We start from the raw sequence: 19,423 nt of genomic DNA on the forward strand, positions 1-19,423 counted from the left end.
CTTGTCCCGTCACGCCACATCCAATGGAACAAAGTCCATCCATTCCCACGTCAGGCATATCCATCTTCAAGAACCAGGCTCATTCCCGTCTCAATAATGCACAATCTGTGTGACAGGACTCATCAATTTGGCTTAAAAGTCTTTCAATCCTAAATCCTTTTCAACATATACAAAGTTCATCAAGATATTTCTAAAAAAAAAAAAAAAAGAATTTAATTATGAATTAAACAATTAGCGCTGTAACTAACATTACGTTTGGACAGACCAGTACAAACATTTCTTCGACTGACAGTTAATTGATTAGTCTTATTTTGTGCCATATTTCAAGCAAAAACAGCAAAACTTTTCTTGTTCCAGCTGGCCCAGTATGAGGATTTGCTGAGTATCTCTGGTTTATGTAACTGTAAACTGAGTATTTTGAGGTGTTGTGCTGTTTTTTGGCCAAAACAAGACTTGTGAAGACATCACCTTCAGCTCTGGAAATCTCTGATGGGCGTTTTTTGTTATTTCCTATCATTTTACAAACTGAATAACAACTTGATTAATCAAGAAAATAACAATCAGATAGACCAGTTATGAAAATAAGCATTAGTTAGTGTTACAGAATTTTACTTTTTGTTTTTTTGATGAAAATGAATGGAAACACAAATCCAGAGTCAAAATAACCAATAACTCTTTTGCACTGAGCTAACTGACCACAAGACAGAACTGCACTGAATCACTGTCTGGCCAACTGGATGCAAAATAGTAGTTTCATTTCAGCAACATTTGAAATTTCCAAAGTTGGAGAATGGAAACAGTGGAAAACATCACCTTGAATCTGCTGTTCTTCTGCTTCATCTCAAAGTTAGGTTCACAAGCAAACACTTTCATCACTCAAGATCTGAGTTCTTCAAACGCAATATAACAATATTATTATTTATTTTTGGATTATGACTTTTCAGGTGCTTATATGCACTCACGCTCTATCATAATTACTTTTTTATTTTTAAACAGAACTTGTGACGTATTGATGAGGAAAATCTAATTTTGAACCGACTTGGAAGCACATCGAAAATTGCGTTTACACTTCTGTTCAGTTTTATTCATCTGAGCAGAACGGCTGCATCGACATCCGCTCTGGAGGCACCAACATGTGGTTCTACTCAACTTGTCTTGGTGAAGGAGCCTCGGGGGCAGGCATTATAATAAGGCTGGGCAGAGCGGAGGAGCTCTGCTGCTCTCCCTGCTAGCTCGTCTGAACACAGGGCCCTTGTTTAGATGCACATGATAACCAGCCCTGCCCCACACACTTAATCCTGCTGCAGTGCTCAGATTCCATTCAACTCCTGCACCACAGGTCTTCTCAAGCGCCTCACGAACATGTGTTTGGGAATGGATGTGGTGGGGAGGTGGATGCCAGCACTGTGAACTCACAATGTGTATGAAGGCAGGAGGGGTGAGGGGCGTGGGGACTTAGGAGGCAGGAGAGAGGCTGAGCTAACAGGGGTTGGTTGGTGGTGTCCTGGAAGAAGCCACCAGTGAAGACGAAACAGAGAAGCTTTGCTTTACGTACCTGACAATGGAAGACGTACTCCGGTGTGGCCTTCTTGTACTTCATGTTCCACACTAATGCCACGCCATCTGGCTCGTGAGGAGCGTCCTCGTTGTTGTTGTATGAGGCAACCATGAGTTCAGGATACTGGTGACAGGGAAAAAAAAATGTCAGGGGGAGGCAGACATGCCCCTCAGGCTTGGCTCCATGTGGACAAGCCTCACTTGCCCTGTGTGGTGCTGCTGAATACCTTGAAGAATGAGTAACCCTTTCCTCAAGATTTATGGCTCGTTTCAGTCGCTCAACCCCCTACAAACTTTGGCAAATTAGGTTCTTTCATAACTTTAACCAAACGTTACAGCCCTGAAGGCGCTCAGAAAATCACAGCAGTAGACTAAAACAGAGCGACTCACTGAGAAACTTTTAAAACTTTAAGTCCGACTGATATGCAGAGAACGAATATAGAAACAGATGTAAATAAACCATTAACCTTTGCTACTTCTAATATTTGATCTGAGATTTACAGTTTGTGAACGCATAATTTCAAACCACAAGCGTGTGGATATATTGCTCTAAGCAAGTGAATACTGTGAACAAAGGGTTGGTGTTCAATCACTGTCAAATGTCATTGCAGAATCATGCATTAAATGACCTTGGACGCCAGAGGAAACAAATCATTATGGCCTCCGACTAAGTGACAATTTGTGTGGGACATAACTTACTTTTCCCGTGGGACTTGTGGCTAAAAGTAAATGCTGTCAAACTTAGGCTATGTAATCATAAAGCATTATGGCTGCGTAAAGCTAAGTTGTTTTAACAGCCATTTAGCAACACTTATACACATATTACTTCCATTTCAATACAGAAATACAATAAATTCACTGTTAGGATTGACATTTTGATAATTGCAAAAAATCTCTAAACCATGTCCTGTGAAATGTGTTCAACTTTTGGTTTAATTATGAAACAGCTTTGAAAATGACCTGGGGGGACCAGTCGAGGCAGGTGACGACACGATGTTTGGACCAGCGCTCATCCATGAACTGCCTGTTGAGAGAGAGCTTTGCTCCAGCCTGGATTTCACTGTGGAAAAACAAAACACCACAAATCAATAAAAACACTTCTTCAAAAAGCAATTACAAGTTGTTGTTTTTTTTTTAAACAACATGTAGCTGTCCAATTATTACCCCTCCTTCTCCTCCAGGTCACGGCCACTGTAGTCAAAGAAGAGGTCCACATGCTCGGATAGAGCCCGCTCAATAATGCGAGTACTGTGGTCGAAGAAATTCGCAAACTCCTCCGAGTGCAGGATCTGGAGCTTTTCCTCCTCCGTTAGCTCGTGGGGGGGTACTGTACAGAGAAAAAAAAAAAAAACACACACACACACTGAAACATAATGAACATATTTCTGCCGCTCATGGCCATTATGAGGTGGAATATGATGCACTGATTTACAGGAGCAGAAACCTCTTTGTACTCTGCATCAACTATTATATATGAAATTGTAAAATTCCTAGAAGAACTGAAGTGGCTCAATTTCAGTAGAGTATGTCAATTGTACGTGATCACTGGTAGTAAAGTACCTTCCTCCTCCTCCTTCTGGTCCGGTTTCTCGGTCGGAGTCTCGACTGCTGGCTGAGGAGGAGCAATTTCTTCCTCTTCTTCTTCCTCTGTTGATCAAAAAGTGAGCTCGGTTAAAAACTGGAAACTACACTGTATGAACTAAAATCTCTGAATCAACGTATTCCCGTGCAAAAAAAATAATGATGTAAATCATTTTGTTTATGGTATTAGTTTTGTCAAAACTTCAAACATAAGCAGAGAATAAATCCAAATTCAAAGTTACAACTTTCACAAAACAGACAATCATGCCTCCGTACAAACGTTTCATAGTTTTTGGTTACTACATCTTCCATCTCTATTATTTTCTCCTTTCAATAAAAGCTTCACCCTGTGATTATGGGCACAGCAACAGACTGATTCTGTATCTCTGTCTTGCATTTGTTTGGTTTGTCAGCACAATGTTGCCTTTCAAAAAGAACCTGCTCCTCTAAAGCAGGGAAGTTTGTCATTTGTATTAAAGGGACACAGCGCAGCGGGTGTCTTGTTGTCATAGGGACCCCTGTCTTTCCCAACTGTTAATGAGACTCTAGCCATTCAATGGAGAGTTGAGCTGTCAGTGTAGCTGTTTCCTCTGTGTCGCAGTAGCAGGTTGCCCCCTTCTAGGACACGGGGCAGCGGGGCAGAGGCTGTGGAGCAGCTGCCCCGAGCCCGTCCCATTGGTCTGGCCAGATGACGGCATGGTGCAAAAGCAGATGGTGATGCTGGGATTGTCTTGTGCTCTTCAGAGGTGGCATGGGGATGGCACAGAGGTTTTCCGCCTGATTGCCCCGAGACAAGCTTCTCCCTGAACGGCAAGCCTATGCAATTACCATCCAAGCAGGAGGTCCTGCAACTCCTATTCAACCTCAGAGAATGTACAACAAAATACAGGCCAGACCAGCTGGCAAACTGCACACCGGTTCTACCTCAAAAGAGATGAACATGCTTTTTTTTTGTTTTTTTCCCCCAAAACACATCTCCTACAGACAGGATATATCTTATGCTTTCAATGTAAAAAAAAAAAAAAAAAACCCAAAAAACAAACAAACAGTAGAAAAACCAGGACAAAACAGACTCATGAGGACAGGGGAAATACCCGTCTGGTTCCTACAGACGTTTATCTTGGTATGAACCTTATAGTTAATCTAGGATGACAGCACCACATGCCAGAATTTCCTTCCTACTGAGATAATCTAAATGATAATGTCATCTGTCACTTTGTCCATAAAGTGATTTATCCCCTTTCTCGGATGGCGGTTTGGGGAAGAAGGTTATTGGGTGCACTGATGAGTTTACAGAACTGGGTTGATGACACAAGCCATTTCAATGTACGGCCATACTCTGCAACCAACAGGAGAAGGTTAAAATCTTTCCTTTCAAGGGCCTCAATCAGGCTTAAAGGAAAACAGTAATCACTGTCTTTCAGCTAGTCCCGGCCGTGCTCGTCAGCCCTTTCCGCGGTGAGGCAGCCAGAGCAATCAACCTGCCAGGCATTAGGAGCGGATAGACAATCTGAAAATAAAGGGTATAATGCACCTGCCAGCCAAAATGGCCATTTGGAGAAAAGCTAGTGATCCTGGTGACCCCGCTGGGGATGTGCAGGGGGGCAGCAGTGCCTAGCGAGGGTGGGTGGTGGAGGAAAAAGGAATGGTGGGGGGGGGGGGGGTTTGCATTTAACAGAATTCACCCGAATCACCGATGTCCCATACACTGACACCTCCTCTCAAAGCCGGCCCAATTATGGCTTTTGTACCACTTAAGAAATAAAAGCTTTTCTAGGGGGGAGCCGGTCAGGAGGGGGGGGGGGGAGTAATCACAGGTCTTAGTCAATGGACAATATATTAATGCAAACACAGCATGTGGCCAGTGATGTACAACTATAAAACTAAATGACCTTTGCTCTACGCTGCAGGTGTCTTCCACTTTCTATATGTCCTGACTTTAGCACGTGCAGCAGGGCTTTTTTTCTCTGTTGCAGAAAGGCCAATAATGAAACCACAGAAGACAAAACTCCAGTATATACACACAACAACAACACAAACGTGCGCTGTCATTTTGTTTCCTAAAATAGAGTGCCTCCTAGCACCAGTTTTCAAAATTGTGATCAATCTATTCCAAGTCGTACAGCATCTGCAGTTGTGTGTAGCAGTGCAGCAAATTTTTAAACTGCCACAGGGAAAATAAAAACAAAGATATTAGCAGTCAGATTTTGTCAATCTGATAACACTGTGTGGTCATCTGTGAAACAGGAATCTATTATTTTCAACTTCTCCAGCAGTGGTTACACACATCTCTGATGTCTAAGGATGACAAACGTGCCAATGGTAAGCAGAACTCCAAAACCAGGACTCGCAGGTAACATGCAAACTTCTACTTTTGTTAAATGAAACTGGAAACAAACTAAATCCTAAAGGTGTTAAAACTAAAACCATACAACCACACAAATATACATGAGGGAGAAAAAAAAACAATATACAAAATTTTCTGTTCAAAATTATTAGCTTCTGTATGACAGAGGGATACAATAGATATTTAACAGTACTAATCATCAAGTGCATAAAAGCTGACCACAATTACAAGTGGTACTTGAAACAAGAAGGCCATTAAGGGCTTTTGTGATTAAAAGTTTTAACCTGCCTCTGAATTCAAAGTGATTAAAACAATCACATTCAATTAAATATTAGATTTACTAAACTGCTCTACATACTTATTCCTAACAAGCCTTTTTAAACAATGTACCAGACCAACCACTCCACACACACACCCCTCAGCTCCCCTCAACCTCCAACAATATCTTACTCCATAATTACAGCCTCTTGTTGAGAAGTGCATACTGATGCTGCACATTACCTACTAGTGCAGTAGGGAATACTGTAACGGCACCACAGATATTCATCAAACTGATGGCTTAAATCAGAGAATTTTTAACAAAAAAAAGCTTTGATGTTGTCCAAAGTTCACAAACTTAGATAAAATTAAGATATAGGAAAATAATTATCAACACGGAAGTTATTTTAGACAGTCACAGGCATGTGACATGAGATTTCAGTGCACACTAGGCTAACAAAGACTGCCCAGTACCTCTGTGGTGGTAAAATGACACATTACTGTCCCCACGACTAACAAACAAATAATATAAAAATGAAGATGCATTCTCCTTGACCGTTCAGGGGGTCTTTCTTTGGGGTCAACAGGTCAGGTGATGTTAAAAAAAAAAAAAAAAACACTTAAATCTTTTACTCCTTTCTCCGAGGTATCTTGCAGACGCTGTGGGAACCCTCGGTTTTGCAGCAGCCAGGCCACGGCCGCCGCTCCCTCTAATGCCACCGCCTGCTGACCTTGAGAGTGCTGCGCCGTTGCCTCCTTTTGACAACATGATAAATCGCTCAATCACAGGAACAGGCCTGACGCCACCCCACACATCAAAAATGCGCCGAGGGGAGCAAGCTGGGAAGGGGATGCCGTCTCATCGAGTGCCAGAAGTGATGGTGTGAAAATGCACAATGTCACTGAGTGTGTTTTGTTATGTGCCTGTTCGGTGAAGGGAGAAGACAGGGAAGCGAGGGAGTTGATGAAATGATTACATAGTGGCAGAGAGGGGAAGGGGGCCTCGTGTTGAACAGCTGGCAGAAACCATCGTTGTTTAACACAGTTTTACAATGCCCAGTAGAGTCCAGAGTGAAGAGCGACGAGGAACAGAGGGATGCTCTTCATCCTTCACTAGTTCTGCTCATAGTTTTCCACAAAATCACACAATTTTGTCTTACTCACGCCGCACGCCACCTCAGAATTTTCTACACATCACCTGATCGGACAGCAACCAACAATCACTGCACTGTTTAAAATCCTAACCAGGCTTTCAAGGATGCTTAAAAAGATGTGTTAGCTGATCCAAATAAATTGAGAAAACAGCTAAAAAAAAAGGCAGACTCACTCCAGGAGCTGTAAGCCACTAGCTGTGTTTGAGGTATTGTCTGTTCTGTTACTAGGTCTGATATCTCTTTGAAAAAAAAAACAAAAACAAAAACATAACAAAAATCTTAATCAGGATTTCAGTCAAGCGCGTTATTCACCATCTGTCATTACATAAATCAACCCCGAACAAGCAGCACACCCACAAATCCACAAATATTGCATATTTTACAGAGCATGTGTTCAACATGTGGATGTTAGTGGTAGCCCAAATATTCTCTTTGTCCAACCACATGAAAGCTTCAGTGCAGCAATTACATACATATCGACATGCTTCAGAGGCAGTGAGCAGTCGTATGCGTGGTGCTTCATATCTGCCCCTCCAATCGCATTTCTCCTTCCTGTCACTGGTTTTCTCATCTCGCTCATTAATTATACCAAAGCAGAGTTGGTTGTAGAGCTGCATATGAGGCTCAGAGGCGCAGAGCTTGTCTGAATTTAATCTCTGCTCTGACTTCTTATGTTTCCTGGGCCTCATTTTTCCTTTACTTTCATCTCAGTGCTTGGTTAAATCAGATCTCTTCCACTTGTTGTTCATTTCCGGTACCCACTCGTACACTGACACAGCTCACAATACCCCTGTCAAGAAACGGTGCACCCTTCATGAGGCAAAATAAAATCTTTGTTGGCAAGGAACCTGTACATTTTAATGGCCCACTACATTTTTTGTGTATTTAAGCAGACACTTGTGCACATGCATCCACAACTTTCTGTCTGTGTATTTCAAGGATAACCGTAAAACTTTATGTAGGAATCACCTTCTTTTTGCTGGGTCATGACAGGTGTCTGGGTCTCTTTTGTGTACAACACAGTCTCACGTGGCGGAAAGTCCACTTGTGTGACTTTGGCCATTCCCAGCTTTGGAGTTCCTCGCCTAAAAGCAAAGAACAACTCAAAACTTTGCACAACATCACAGCAAAACAGTAATGATTTTAACCAGAGATAAGTCATACAAAACCATCCTATTATTATAACCATTCTCATCTGTCTTTGAAGCAGTTCTCACCCCCTGGTAAGTGGATTCTTGTGCTGATCAAAGTAAGTAAATTAGTGTTTCATGGGATGGCAAAGACTTCAGATTAGTTTAACAACCAGTGTGAATTCATTAAAAGGTTTTGTCTCACATGCACGACTTGACTCTTTTCATGGACTGTGTTTACTGAATAACGACTTTGAAAAACAAAGTAATCATGCCATAGATTGAGAGAAGGGAAAATGACCAGGAAAGGAGAGAAGAGAGTGTCCAGTACCCCAGCTCAGAATCAGAGTGAAGTTGAAGGGTGGACGGGTCAGAGTCCCAGTGCAGAGTCCTGGTTAGTGTCACAGCAACAAGGCGGCATTAGTGAGAGAGACAGGCAAGCACAAATGAGGAGAGGAAATAAAGTTATTTTTATGGCACACAACATGCTGATCAGATCCTAGATCACAAATTAGTTAAATCTGCATGTTATCAAAACAGGCTTAAAACTGGATTTTTGTTGTTGTTGTTGTTGTTGTTGTTGTCGTCGTTTTTCAGGTCAAATCAAGCTGGAATCTGTCGACACAACGCTCAGAGATGAAAGAATGTATCTGCTTAAAATGCATGGACACACAGACCCTCTGAGTGGGATGACTCAGGGTGTAATGTGCAGCCTGCAGGGCTAATACAACCTGAACTGTGTCACACCAAAGGCTCTGAGTGTCGTGTAGACAGAGAGGGAAGGAGAGAGAGAGAGAGAACCCTCGGGGAGAAAACATGACCTCCATGTGTGTAGGAAATGGCCATGCTGGTGAGGGAAATGAGTCAACACGTAGGGGGAACAGCTCCCTGGGCCTGATGGGACACTGGGGGAGCTTGGATTTCAGCCCAGGGAAGGGGCTCTAATTAGGGGTTAAGAAGTCCCCCAGGCATCACAGCAGCCTGCTGTTTTATTGTTAATTTAGGATCGTCCTAATTCAACGGCACACAAATTAAATAAACATGCACTCAGTTGGCATAAACTCGTCATCATTCACTGTAATGGTATGAGACTTTGTAAAAAGTTCAGTTCAGCTCAGTTGCTCTTAATATAATCAGGCTTTATGTGTGATTATATACTTTATCTGGAGTTCAATGTGATGCAAAGCTTACAAAGCAAAAACAGGCCTAAACTTCTTGAAGGCATTTTTTTAAATACTTCAACTGCTGTTCAGCAACATTTGCAATTTAAGCAGCTTGAGAAGCTGTGGCAAGGACACTGAAAAAGTTTTCTTGCTGGCATAAGCATAACTGAGCAGAAAAACAGGACAAACGAAGGCGTTTGAGGAGATTTAAGATCAGAAGGTACAGTGCATTTAAACATTTTGCCTTAAGTGGGGAAACAGCCCTTAATTCTTATAAACACGGACCTTGTAATTTGTTTCAACTCTTGTAAAGTCCCGTACTGAAAGTGGGGAATTTTTTTCTGTGATTCAAACATTTGCTGAGGGGTGTGAATGTGTGTGTGTGTGTACCTGGGTCCCACAGCTCCATCAGAGTCCTGGCTCCCTGCCTCACTTGGTGTGCCTGCCGATTTGGCAGTTGGAGACATGGGAGGAGGGACTACATAGTGAGACAGAGACAGTAATAATCATCCGTTACAATGTAAAGATGCCGAGCTGTTCGTAACAGTGTACAAATGCATCCATAATGAAGTGGCAGCTTTGTTGTTTGAAATGTTAGACAACTGTTATCAAATCCTGACAGCAACAATATTACTGAGAACATTTGTAATGTGTGTAAACCCTTGAATTAGAAGCAAAGCAAGTTAAATATACAAATCAGACTGTAACTAGCAATAGAGATGGCAAGGTTGACCCACACAGGCATTAATAACACACATATCACGGCTTTGTCTTTATTATATAATTGTTTGAATAATGTAATGACAAGCAGAACCCACAAAATATTAGATAAATGTACAAAAATATGATGTTTTGTCACTTCTGTTCCAAGTTCGTATGCTTGTCGTGAGGCCTATTAAGGTCTTTGTATGGATCTCTTCTGCCACCTGCTGGTAGCAACATGACAGTGCTCCAAATATCCAGGTCTGCATGGACTCCATAAAGCAGTATAAACGCAGTATAGTGAATTCTAGCATTGTTTTACAAATACATGCTTCTTCTAAAATGACTATAATGAGGTAGTTATACTTTAACCTTATGAGAATGACCATAGGGTTAAAGTGCTGCCTTTCATCTTTAATGTGTGGGTGTTTGCATCCTTATAATGTGCTGTATATATTAATGCAATTACAGGCAGCAGAGAAGTAACAGAACAAGTAAACACAAACACTAAAAGTTATTATATTTAATATCTGCACATACATTACAATCAGTGACTGTCTGAATGTTATCACAGCCATCTTCACTTCTTATTTGCCTGAGCTTTTTTGCCTTCACTCTGGCCTTTAACATGATCACATGATCAGCTGGATTGAATTCATGTGACAGAGTTGGTCAGTAAAGAACATTCCGCTGTTTGGCCATAAAAAAATCTGTATGTTTTAGGTCATTCTCCTACTGCTTTGTTCTACTGGGGGGGATTTTGTACTAAGAGGGCAATGATTCCTACAGTGTTTATCCAGTATGAATGTGAACACAATCAAACCCTATTCAAGGAGCTAAAATGCTGAAAAAATAAATGTATGAGGTATACTGCTTATTCATAAGTACATATATGATATATGACACATTTCCTGAGGTTACAGATTTAAACGCAGTTATCACAGTAGCTAAGTATGTGCCATCCACCAACAGGTAATATAAAACATACCAACAGGAACATCTGGGGTTATTCCCATACTCTGAAGCAGAGCCTCAGCTTCACGCCTTTTTTTCTCCAGGTCAGAGTCATCCTGGTGAAGTGCAGCATCTTTCAATTGGTCCGCCTAGAAGCATAATGATGCATCATCCATTAATCCCGTCTCTAAATATCTACATTAGATGCCATGATCTCAGATAAAACAGAGTATAGAACTTCAGCTTGCCATTGTCTATACCATAGTTTCATCCACTGATATATTTTAGGGACAACATGAATTCAATGATCAGAGAAAGATGATAAATCTCAGTTTGATGATGGGTAAATTTGTCACAGTCAATCAATCAACACATTTCCAATAAGTCTATCCAAATATAATAACAGTGAATGAGAAGCCAACTTAAAAAGAACCAATTAAAATAGTTCCAGTAACTAAAAGCTTGATAAAAAATATCAGTTGATGGCATCAGGCATCAGTTTCTGATTTCTAGCTGCCAGATACATTTGCACATCCTCAGAATGTAACCTAACTAGCGTCAGAGAACAGAAAATGCCAAGTGAAGCAAGAAAGAGCTGATGATCAGTAACACTTTTACAATCCATTTATGGAAAAAGAAGACGCCCAAAAGATGGACTTTAATGCCTTTGAACAAATGACAACTTTGTGTCATTATTTGTCCATACCCCTCTGTTCAAGATGTAGATTGACTCTACCACTTCCAGACCAAATAACAGGTGAAAAGGTTTTAAAAAGGTTTACCCTCTCAATGACATTGTTCCTGCTAGTGTCTCCACACAGTCACTGTAGTCTGAGATATCAAGAGACGGCTATCAAGGCTTATTTTCATATCCTGAGAGGAGACTGTATGCTACCTATCGTGGCACAATACTGACACTTGAACACTCATTTTAGTTATACTGTTTTGTTGTTATTCCGTTATACCCAAATTCAGCATTTTCATGCACTCTACTTACTGCCAATCATCTGTCAAAAAAAAAAAAAAAATTCTTGAAAAATGTTTTCCCTTGCTAACTTTGTTTTTGGCATCCTAAATCATCAATATGAAATGTACCATCTACACAATACACAGGCATACAGTATATAAACAGCACCAATCTGAAATCCTTGAGAGAATCATGATATAGAAAGTGGAAATAAAAAAAAACAAACAATTTTACTGTTACTTTGCATCTCACAGTGCAATTGAAATAACTGATCTAGACCTCCTCCAAGAGAGTTTAACAAATACAAACCAGCTATAAATTGCTTTTTATTTGAAAAATGTTGCTAATTCTAAGATCAATATTGCTACTTTCTTAGAAGTATTTCTAAAAGGCCTTGTTGTGTTTGTCTGTCAACATAGCCATCATTTACAAGTTTTCTTAAGCTCTGAACTGCATTTGACACATATGCAAATACCATCAATGATGATTTCTCGCTGCATCTGGACTCCCAAAACCCACGCGAATTAAGAGTAGGGAGATAATTTGCATTTGAATTGAAGAATGATTTTCACTCAGTGTTGATTCTCCACATTCCTTTTTGCATTCACTATCACCGAATATTCAAAACATTCACGAATTATTCCACATACCTCTTTCTTCTTGCGCTCCTCCTCCTTCCTTTTCTTTTCCTCTCTGATTTGAGCCAAGCGTTGCTTCTTCCTTTCAAGCTCTGCTTTCAGCTCACTCTTGTCAGACATGATGCCACAGCTGTGAACAAACAAAATACTTGTTTGTCTACGTGTTACACTCAGACTACATTGGAAAAGGTCGTATTTTATAAGTTTTAAGTGTATTAAACAAAAGCCGAGCAACAAGTGGCCTTCCTGTGTTTATACTTTGCACTGACACATAAAGGCAGTGCTTTGAAAACAGTCTTCAAAAAGCCAACCATCCGCTGATAGCTGATGCTCTCAGCTTCAGTACCACCTTGCACAGCTATCTGCTCAGCTTCATCCGACAGGTGAAACACTTTGACAATCCATCCGGCGGTGTTTTCTGTCCTCTCTGCGGCTGAGTAAGTGAACTGTGTTAGCTGTTTGAAGATAGCTAACACATTTCTCAACTACATGCTCCGTTGAAACCACTGCCCTGCTGACCAGTCGTTGTCAGCTAGCTAAAAGAGAGCCCCACCCTAGGGCTGGAAGCACTGTTCACACCCGGATAGCTTAGCACAGGGTCTTCCTATCCCCTATCATTTACTTTTCTCTGCTCCGTATCAGCTTGCCGTGTACGCTCTCACACTAAAAGTCTGGTTCATGTGGATGTTATGTTTTTGTTTTACCCATCACGCCAGTTTCGTAGAAAAAAGGCTAGCATGCAATCGGCTTCGGCCGCTGCTAACGTTAGCCTTCCTTGTTATGACTGATCTCCTTGTTGTACAACACTTAATTAGTAATTCGTACCACCACGCATAGCTGAATGTAATCGTTTACGTTAAACAGTGTTCCTTGGGAAATAGAAAACGTAGTTTTCCCCATTCAACTAGTTACTTATAGCTAAAGATGTAGCATTAGCTGTATTTGTTAGCGGATAGCTTTCAGCTCCAATGATTGCACTCTCAATAAAGCACTTTGGGCTACGATCATAGAGTCAGATACATAAAAAATGTCACAAGTGTGTCACACTACAACCAAACTGACTCCAGAGTGTCGATAACTAACCTTAAAGCAGGTTTTCGACCTGTCACCAAACACACACAGCCAAAACAATCGAGCTGCCAGCCCAACTACAGAAGCCGAGAAGAGTCCAAAAGCCTCATTTTAGCTTTGACGTGGCTTTGTTGCTGCCATCTGAGGTCAAGCATGCAGAGTTTTGAATTGAAAAAAACGAATAAGTCTGAGTAAACAGTACCAACACAACTCGCTGGATATAGTACTCAACGTTGTGTTAAATATTATGGATACATGTTATAACATTATATTTGAAAATCATAAATATGGGATAGTAACAGAAACCAAGAGTCCTAATGGTTAATGTGGTAACAGGTTGTGTTCAGTTGCATGAATATTTTCCTTCTTCAGCATCCAGTAATTAGAATATTAACATATTTCTAAACATACAAGGACTGTTAGATGCTAAGAAGAAATTAACGGTATTTATTGGAAATATATGTAGGTTCTGAACATATTTCAAAATCCCAGATGTGAGAATACAGAGGTTTCAGAGCATAGAAAATCTGAGATGGTTATTTGTACAGAGTGTGTAAATAAAACCTATTCCAACATCATCATCTGAATCTCTTCATAAAGTAACTCACCATTATTTACATGCACTTGCAACAATAAATCTTTGAAAGAACAACTAGCTCAAAATGCCAACAAAATAAAATACTTAAAGGTGCAAAAGAGAACATTATGTATAGAAAGATAAGCACATTTTGACTTTCTCTGACCAGTGTAGACTGGGTGAACATACATTCAGCATTGAAGACAGTATAAACTCAGACTAAGTTATTCTGTAATCGGTTAGTCTAATCATCTAATTTGTTATTCCTCCTCCTGACATCCCCAGAGGCCTCCGCATCAGCTCCATCGGACAGCTGAGACAGGGCTGGTCCGACTTTGGTGCTGTCCTCACCTCCCCCATTGGTATGCAGAGTATGCAAGATCTGGTCACTGGGTCGTTTCCAGGATGGTCGAGTGGCAATCCAGAGGATCAGCGCTCCAAAAACCACCAGGAGGACTCCCAGAACATTCACAAAAATTGCTTCTGGAGGTGAGTCCTTATACTTCGGGTTGCTCCTTTGTCATGAAGAACAAAAAAGTAAGTTATACTCATTGTGCAGCAGATTAACATCATACATCTGTTTTGCAGAGTATTCTAAGCCTTCATTTCCTTTTTAAAATACTTACAGGCCAAAAATGAGTTTTTCTGTGATGCCCATGAGTGCCACAGCTATAACACTGGTAAAGAGTAACAGACCACTGTAGACATGGAGGGGCATGAATGCTGCTCGCCAGGACATAGGTGTAATTGGTATCAAGTACATTCCAACTCCAAGAACAAGCTGCTCATTCAAGGGGAGAAAAAAATGCACTTATCAGACACTGCACTAATAAAGACTGTTATTCACTATGACTTAGAGTTTTAGAGAACACCAGCAGAGACAGAGGCGTTTTTTTTAGTTTTCTTAAAGAGAACCTCAGTATCACACGTGTAAGTCATTCTGTCCTACTATATGTACTAAATTTAACCATAAAAGCTCTGTAAAATACAGGTTAATAAAGGTGTAGAGGTGTGAAAGAAAATGCAAAATGTCTTATTCATTACTAGTAGCAATGTCATATTTATTACTTAAAATAATTTGAAATAGAAGAATTTATTTACCTGTAGACAGTACAGTATCACAGCGATCAAACCCAGCCAGCTGTGCAAACTGTACATGTTGGGGATTTTGGCAGCATTGTGAAAATCAAAAACTGCCACCATAGCTATAACAGCAAAAACAAAGGCCACTAAGTGCAAGCCCGCATGGATGAACTTCATCATTAGTTTGCTGCACTGCCAGGTCCAGGGGAGCCTATAGACGATGATGGCTGCAAGAGAGGGTCATTCAGAGTAATTCAACCAGGCCTTATATGCAACTAAGATGCTTTTTTTTTTTTTTAAATTTGAGAACATTTAAGCTTATTTTTCCCTAAAAAAAGTGTAAGTATGTTATTCCAGGTCTTTAATTTCATGACGCATTATAAGTCATAAGTTTATGTAAAATGAAAGTAACTACCAACTATAGTTGCCACATAAACGTAAAAAGTACAGTATTTCCCTCTGAAATGTAGTGGAGAAGTAGAAGTAAAACGTAGCATAAGTTGGAAATATTTAAGCACAAGTATTGAATATAAATTACACTAATGAAGTTGAAACTACATTTTGAATAAGTTTTACTGGAGGTTTAGTTGGTGTTTTAAACTTTTATAGTGACGCCCTCATTAGCAGTAACTTCCCCCAAGACACATGGAAAAACGACTCCTTTGAAACTTGGCCTTGAGCAAGAATTTCCTTTAGTTGTTTACATTTCTTCAAAACAAGACCCAAAGTCCTCATGTCCCACCATTTTCCCTGAAAAGGAGGAGTCCTCTCACCTATTCCCTGCAAGAAAATAAACCCGGTGACAATCAGCACCGGATGCCAGTTGAATTCCGCCAGTCCTCCATCCCAGGCTAAACCTTCCTTGTAGTGGAGAACCCATCTTAACACGAATATAATGGAGACAAAGCCGACGGCGGCGGCAGCAGACAGGACGAGCAGGAACTGCTTCAAATTCTCCATCGCCATCAGTGTCAGCGGCAGGACAAAGCAGCTGTTACCGCACGCACAACAACTTCAAGTGGGCGCTGAAGGAGGGCGGACCGCGGTCACATGATCCAGAGCTGAGCAAACGTTTGGAGGAAAGACGTTTGGTAACTTTTGTGATTACAGAAGAGTCTGGTACAAGTTAGGGGGGGGGGGGGGGGGAGATATTTTCATTTTTGTGCTGTGTCACTGTTTACACACGTGTGTCTCCTTTCCTGTGATGTTTTTCACAGTTTGAGTCTCAGGTGTGCACAAGGTGAATAAGGTTGGACAAACAGCGCAGTAAGCTTTTTCTTTTTTTTTTAAGTTTTTATGTACACCTGGCAGTAAGAAGAAGAAGAAGTAGAAAAGGAAGAAATAAATTCTACCCTCACAAAGGTTATGTTGTTCAGTTTTCGTAGAAACAGTTTCAAAGAGGTGTTTGATTCAACCTTATGGTCATTTTAGACTGGAGGCTGCAGCTTGTGGTGCTGTTTAACTGTAATGCGTTACAGGGACTGGTGTTTCTATTATTTTGTCCAACCACTTCATATTAATAGGTATAGGCAGAATTACAGAGACACCTCTCTGTATAATGCAATACAGTTCAACAGCACCAAAAGCCACATCCACCAATCATCATGAAGTTGAATGAACAGTTTTGATAAGCTAACAACCAGCAACTTGGTGAATTTAATGATAAAGTGTCCTTAACAGACACAAACACAACATGGAGGGAAAATATAAGATCTACAATGCTTCAGGTTGTTCACATTCGTACAAACAATCTTAAAGGCCTTGAAAACATGGTTTCAAAAAGTATTTCTCTGTAAGATTAGATACACATGACTAAACATTTTAAATGTGTGTGAGGACATGATTCATTTTAGATGCACATGCTCTTGCAACAATAGCACACACTGGTGGATTTGACTAATCCATGTTATGTTTTTACCCCTATTACAACTACGTTCTTGACAATTTTCTTTTATTACTGGACATCTTAGCTTCTTTTATCATCGCTTTTTACCCATTACTGAAATGTTTCATGCTATGGGGGGAAATTTATTTATGTATTAGCTGTACAATAGTCAAAACAGAGCTAACTTCACCAAAATTGCACTATGAAATTTCTTCTCCTATTAACTTACATTTTTAATAAATCAAGACAAACTCCATTATGACACATGCATGAGGATGTGAGATGCAAGCAACATTTATTTGTGAAATGTGACACTGCCACCATTTGTGATATAAGTCAAAGACCTGCCAGCAAATCTTTTTTTTGTAAAACAGACCCCTGCTTCGTCACGACTGTGTGGGCTTGGTTTCATCATACTTTATTAACAGCAGACTGGTAACAAAAGGAAACAACCACACAACTGTCATCAGTTTCTGACTCACATATTCCTGAACTACCCCGCCCATTTCAGACCAGTGAGAGGAGCACAGAAAACAGCACAGACAAAATTCTGTCATATAAAACAACACTTTGGCAGAGACCTGTGTCTTCATGAAGGATGCCACCACTCACAGTAAGAGCCTGATTGAGAAATTTGTTTTCAGGGTCTTTAACAAGCTGTAGTCGAGTACAACTGTAACTTGGTACGAAACCTGCAAATTTCAAATGAATAGCCAGGTTTCACCTTCTTAATGTGTGGAATATAAGAACACAATTGTTCTGTAGGTGAAAGCAAGTGGACTTCATATTACATCAAAGTAACTTAAAAAAATATTAATATTTGGATAAGCATGACAGAAAGACAGAATGAGGCAGAAATTCAGAGAAAGTTGCAAAAATATCTCATTTTAATTTTAGAGAAACAGTATAAAAATGTTCACAGGTGAGAGACAGAAAATGCTAAACAGTAATACAGCGATTTAGATGACCAACTTGATTATCAAGTATAATTTACACAAGAGAAATAATGACACACTGATCCAGAGGGTGAAAAAAGCATTGCGAGTTTGACAGAAAAACTGTACAAAAAACAAAGTATGAAACAAATATCCAGAAAATTTTGAAATGAAGTATTAAATGATTTCCAGCAGCTTTAATTGCACCAATTATTTTCTGGTGTCCTTGAGTTTGTAAACATGGCAGCAGAAGTTGGTGTTCTTTTGTTCAATATGAACAAGTGTGTCTTTGTCAAAGAACAACTCATGCCGGTAAGTCTGAAAACAAACCGTGAGAGCACATGAATTCCCATACACAGATGCCTTTGTCGAACATTGGTATAATCACGTCAAGTTACTCACCTCATCCCAAGGTTCAACCAGATCAATTGTCCGCTGTAACCGCCCACTCTGGTTGTCATGCAGTCGGATGTGAGCTCTCCCTTCTCCCTCCTCACCGTTAGTTACCACTACTGCCAAAAGATCAAGCTCATCCTCGTATTCCACCATTCGGAAAGTCTGCAAAATCAAAAGGTGATTGTTGTGAAGCTGTGTGTGGAGTTCTATGCCAATTGCTTATATAAGCTCTGTATCCTGCTACTTATCTGCATTCTAAAGTCTTTTCTTTACTGAACTTCAGTAGTTGAACTTATCACCTTGCTGCATGAATGCGCACATATACTCAGGGTGTGATCAGTACATCATTGTTTAAGCTGGTTACAGGTGCAACAGAGGACACTAAACAACAACCGGAAATCATGTGGCCCGAAGAAATGGCACAATGTACTGAAGGATCCAAGCTGCCATCCTGAATGTTCCAGAATATTCAGCAGTTTGATGACGTCCTGGTATGAAATCTGAAACCCAACAGTGATGTTTGACTTTCTCATATGTCCTCATCTTGAACTTGCACTACTTCAACGGTAACTGTGGTTGTCTGCGTTGTAGGTGGTGTCAATAGTCGCTGCTGGATATCAAAAACATCAGTTATAGGTTTTGCCAGTATGATATATATTTTAAAAGAATATATTCTTTTTTTCTGTTATTGTAAATCACTCACTCAGTTCAACTACACTATACCTACTGAGTGAATGTAATTTTTTTAAAGCAGCACAGTAGTTATTCGCAGAAATACTGGATCGGTGATTAAAGTGTAATTATTCTGGTACCTCTTGATCTGGGTCATCATCCAGCTGATGAACTCTCCTCTTCACTGTGCGTCCCGATGAGGTGACAGTGACTTGTGAGGTAGGCTGCAGTAGTTGGAAAGCAGAAACATAAACATTTTATGAGATTAATGAAAATGTGTACAGTCCATCTCTACAGTGAGATTATCTACTTCGTGCCTCTGTTGTAAATAGGCTGAGTCACTGCATGGGATT

The 19,423-nt window shown here is 40.3% G+C and overlaps 3 protein-coding genes across 6 annotated transcripts in view; all 3 read right to left on the reverse strand.

The window, feature by feature from the left end:
• Positions 1-13,624, reverse strand: part of LOC121193994 (dynein, cytoplasmic 1, intermediate chain 2a) — an 18,328-nt gene extending 4,704 nt beyond the window's left edge. The window contains exons 1-10 of one of the 2 annotated variants that reach the window (XM_041056470.1): positions 13,535-13,624; positions 12,464-12,581; positions 10,881-10,995; positions 9,581-9,668; positions 8,359-8,418; positions 7,867-7,982; positions 3,118-3,204; positions 2,722-2,884; positions 2,518-2,617; positions 1,556-1,681 (exon numbers count right to left, since the gene is read on the reverse strand). In XM_041056470.1, the coding sequence (XP_040912404.1) occupies positions 1,556-1,681; positions 2,518-2,617; positions 2,722-2,884; positions 3,118-3,204; positions 7,867-7,982; positions 8,359-8,418; positions 9,581-9,668; positions 10,881-10,995; positions 12,464-12,571 (963 nt within the window). In that variant the 5' untranslated portion in view covers positions 12,572-12,581; positions 13,535-13,624. The remainder of the gene's footprint in view (positions 1-1,555; positions 1,682-2,517; positions 2,618-2,721; positions 2,885-3,117; positions 3,205-7,866; positions 7,983-8,358; positions 8,419-9,580; positions 9,669-10,880; positions 10,996-12,463; positions 12,582-13,534) is intronic. The other variant, XM_041056471.1, reaches the window with a different exon arrangement.
• dcaf17 (ddb1 and cul4 associated factor 17) overlaps positions 3,443-19,423 on the reverse strand; it is a 20,129-nt gene continuing 4,148 nt past the window's right edge. The window contains exons 12-15 of one of the 3 annotated variants that reach the window (XR_005895346.1): positions 19,211-19,294; positions 18,405-18,560; positions 17,988-18,320; positions 3,443-3,452 (exon numbers count right to left, since the gene is read on the reverse strand). Coding sequence is in view for 2 of the 3 variants with exons in the window: in XM_041056488.1 (XP_040912422.1) it covers positions 18,213-18,320; positions 18,405-18,560; positions 19,211-19,294 (348 nt within the window). In the remaining variant the exon portion in view is untranslated. Of the gene's footprint in view, positions 3,453-17,414; positions 18,321-18,404; positions 19,009-19,210; positions 19,295-19,423 lie in introns of those variants that run through there. The other 2 variants (XM_041056488.1, XM_041056489.1) reach the window with 2 other exon arrangements.
• LOC121194024 (plasma membrane ascorbate-dependent reductase CYBRD1) lies at positions 13,947-16,236 on the reverse strand. Its single transcript, XM_041056521.1, has 4 exons — positions 15,956-16,236; positions 15,201-15,409; positions 14,726-14,880; positions 13,947-14,614 (listed from the first exon to the last, which is right to left on the reverse strand). The coding sequence occupies exons 1-4, from the start codon at positions 16,146-16,148 to the stop codon at positions 14,344-14,346; spliced, it is 828 nt and encodes a 275-aa protein (XP_040912455.1). The 5' UTR covers positions 16,149-16,236; the 3' UTR covers positions 13,947-14,343.

Source organism: Toxotes jaculatrix, chromosome 15, assembly GCF_017976425.1.
Source record: "Toxotes jaculatrix isolate fToxJac2 chromosome 15, fToxJac2.pri, whole genome shotgun sequence".
Lineage (NCBI taxonomy): Eukaryota > Metazoa > Chordata > Actinopteri > Toxotidae > Toxotes > Toxotes jaculatrix.

Coding starts and splice junctions, on each gene's coding strand:
- LOC121194024 (XM_041056521.1), bottom strand. CDS start 16,148: ATGGCGATGGAGAATTTGAAGCAGTTCCTGCTCGTCCTGTCTGCTGCC. Junction 15,410..15,955: donor TATTTTCTTGCAGGGAATAG/GTGAGAGGACTC, acceptor CCTCTCTTGCAG/CCATCATCGTCTATAGGCTC. Junction 14,615..14,725: donor GAAAAACTCATTTTTGGCCT/GTAAGTATTTTA, acceptor TTCATGACAAAG/GAGCAACCCGAAGTATAAGG.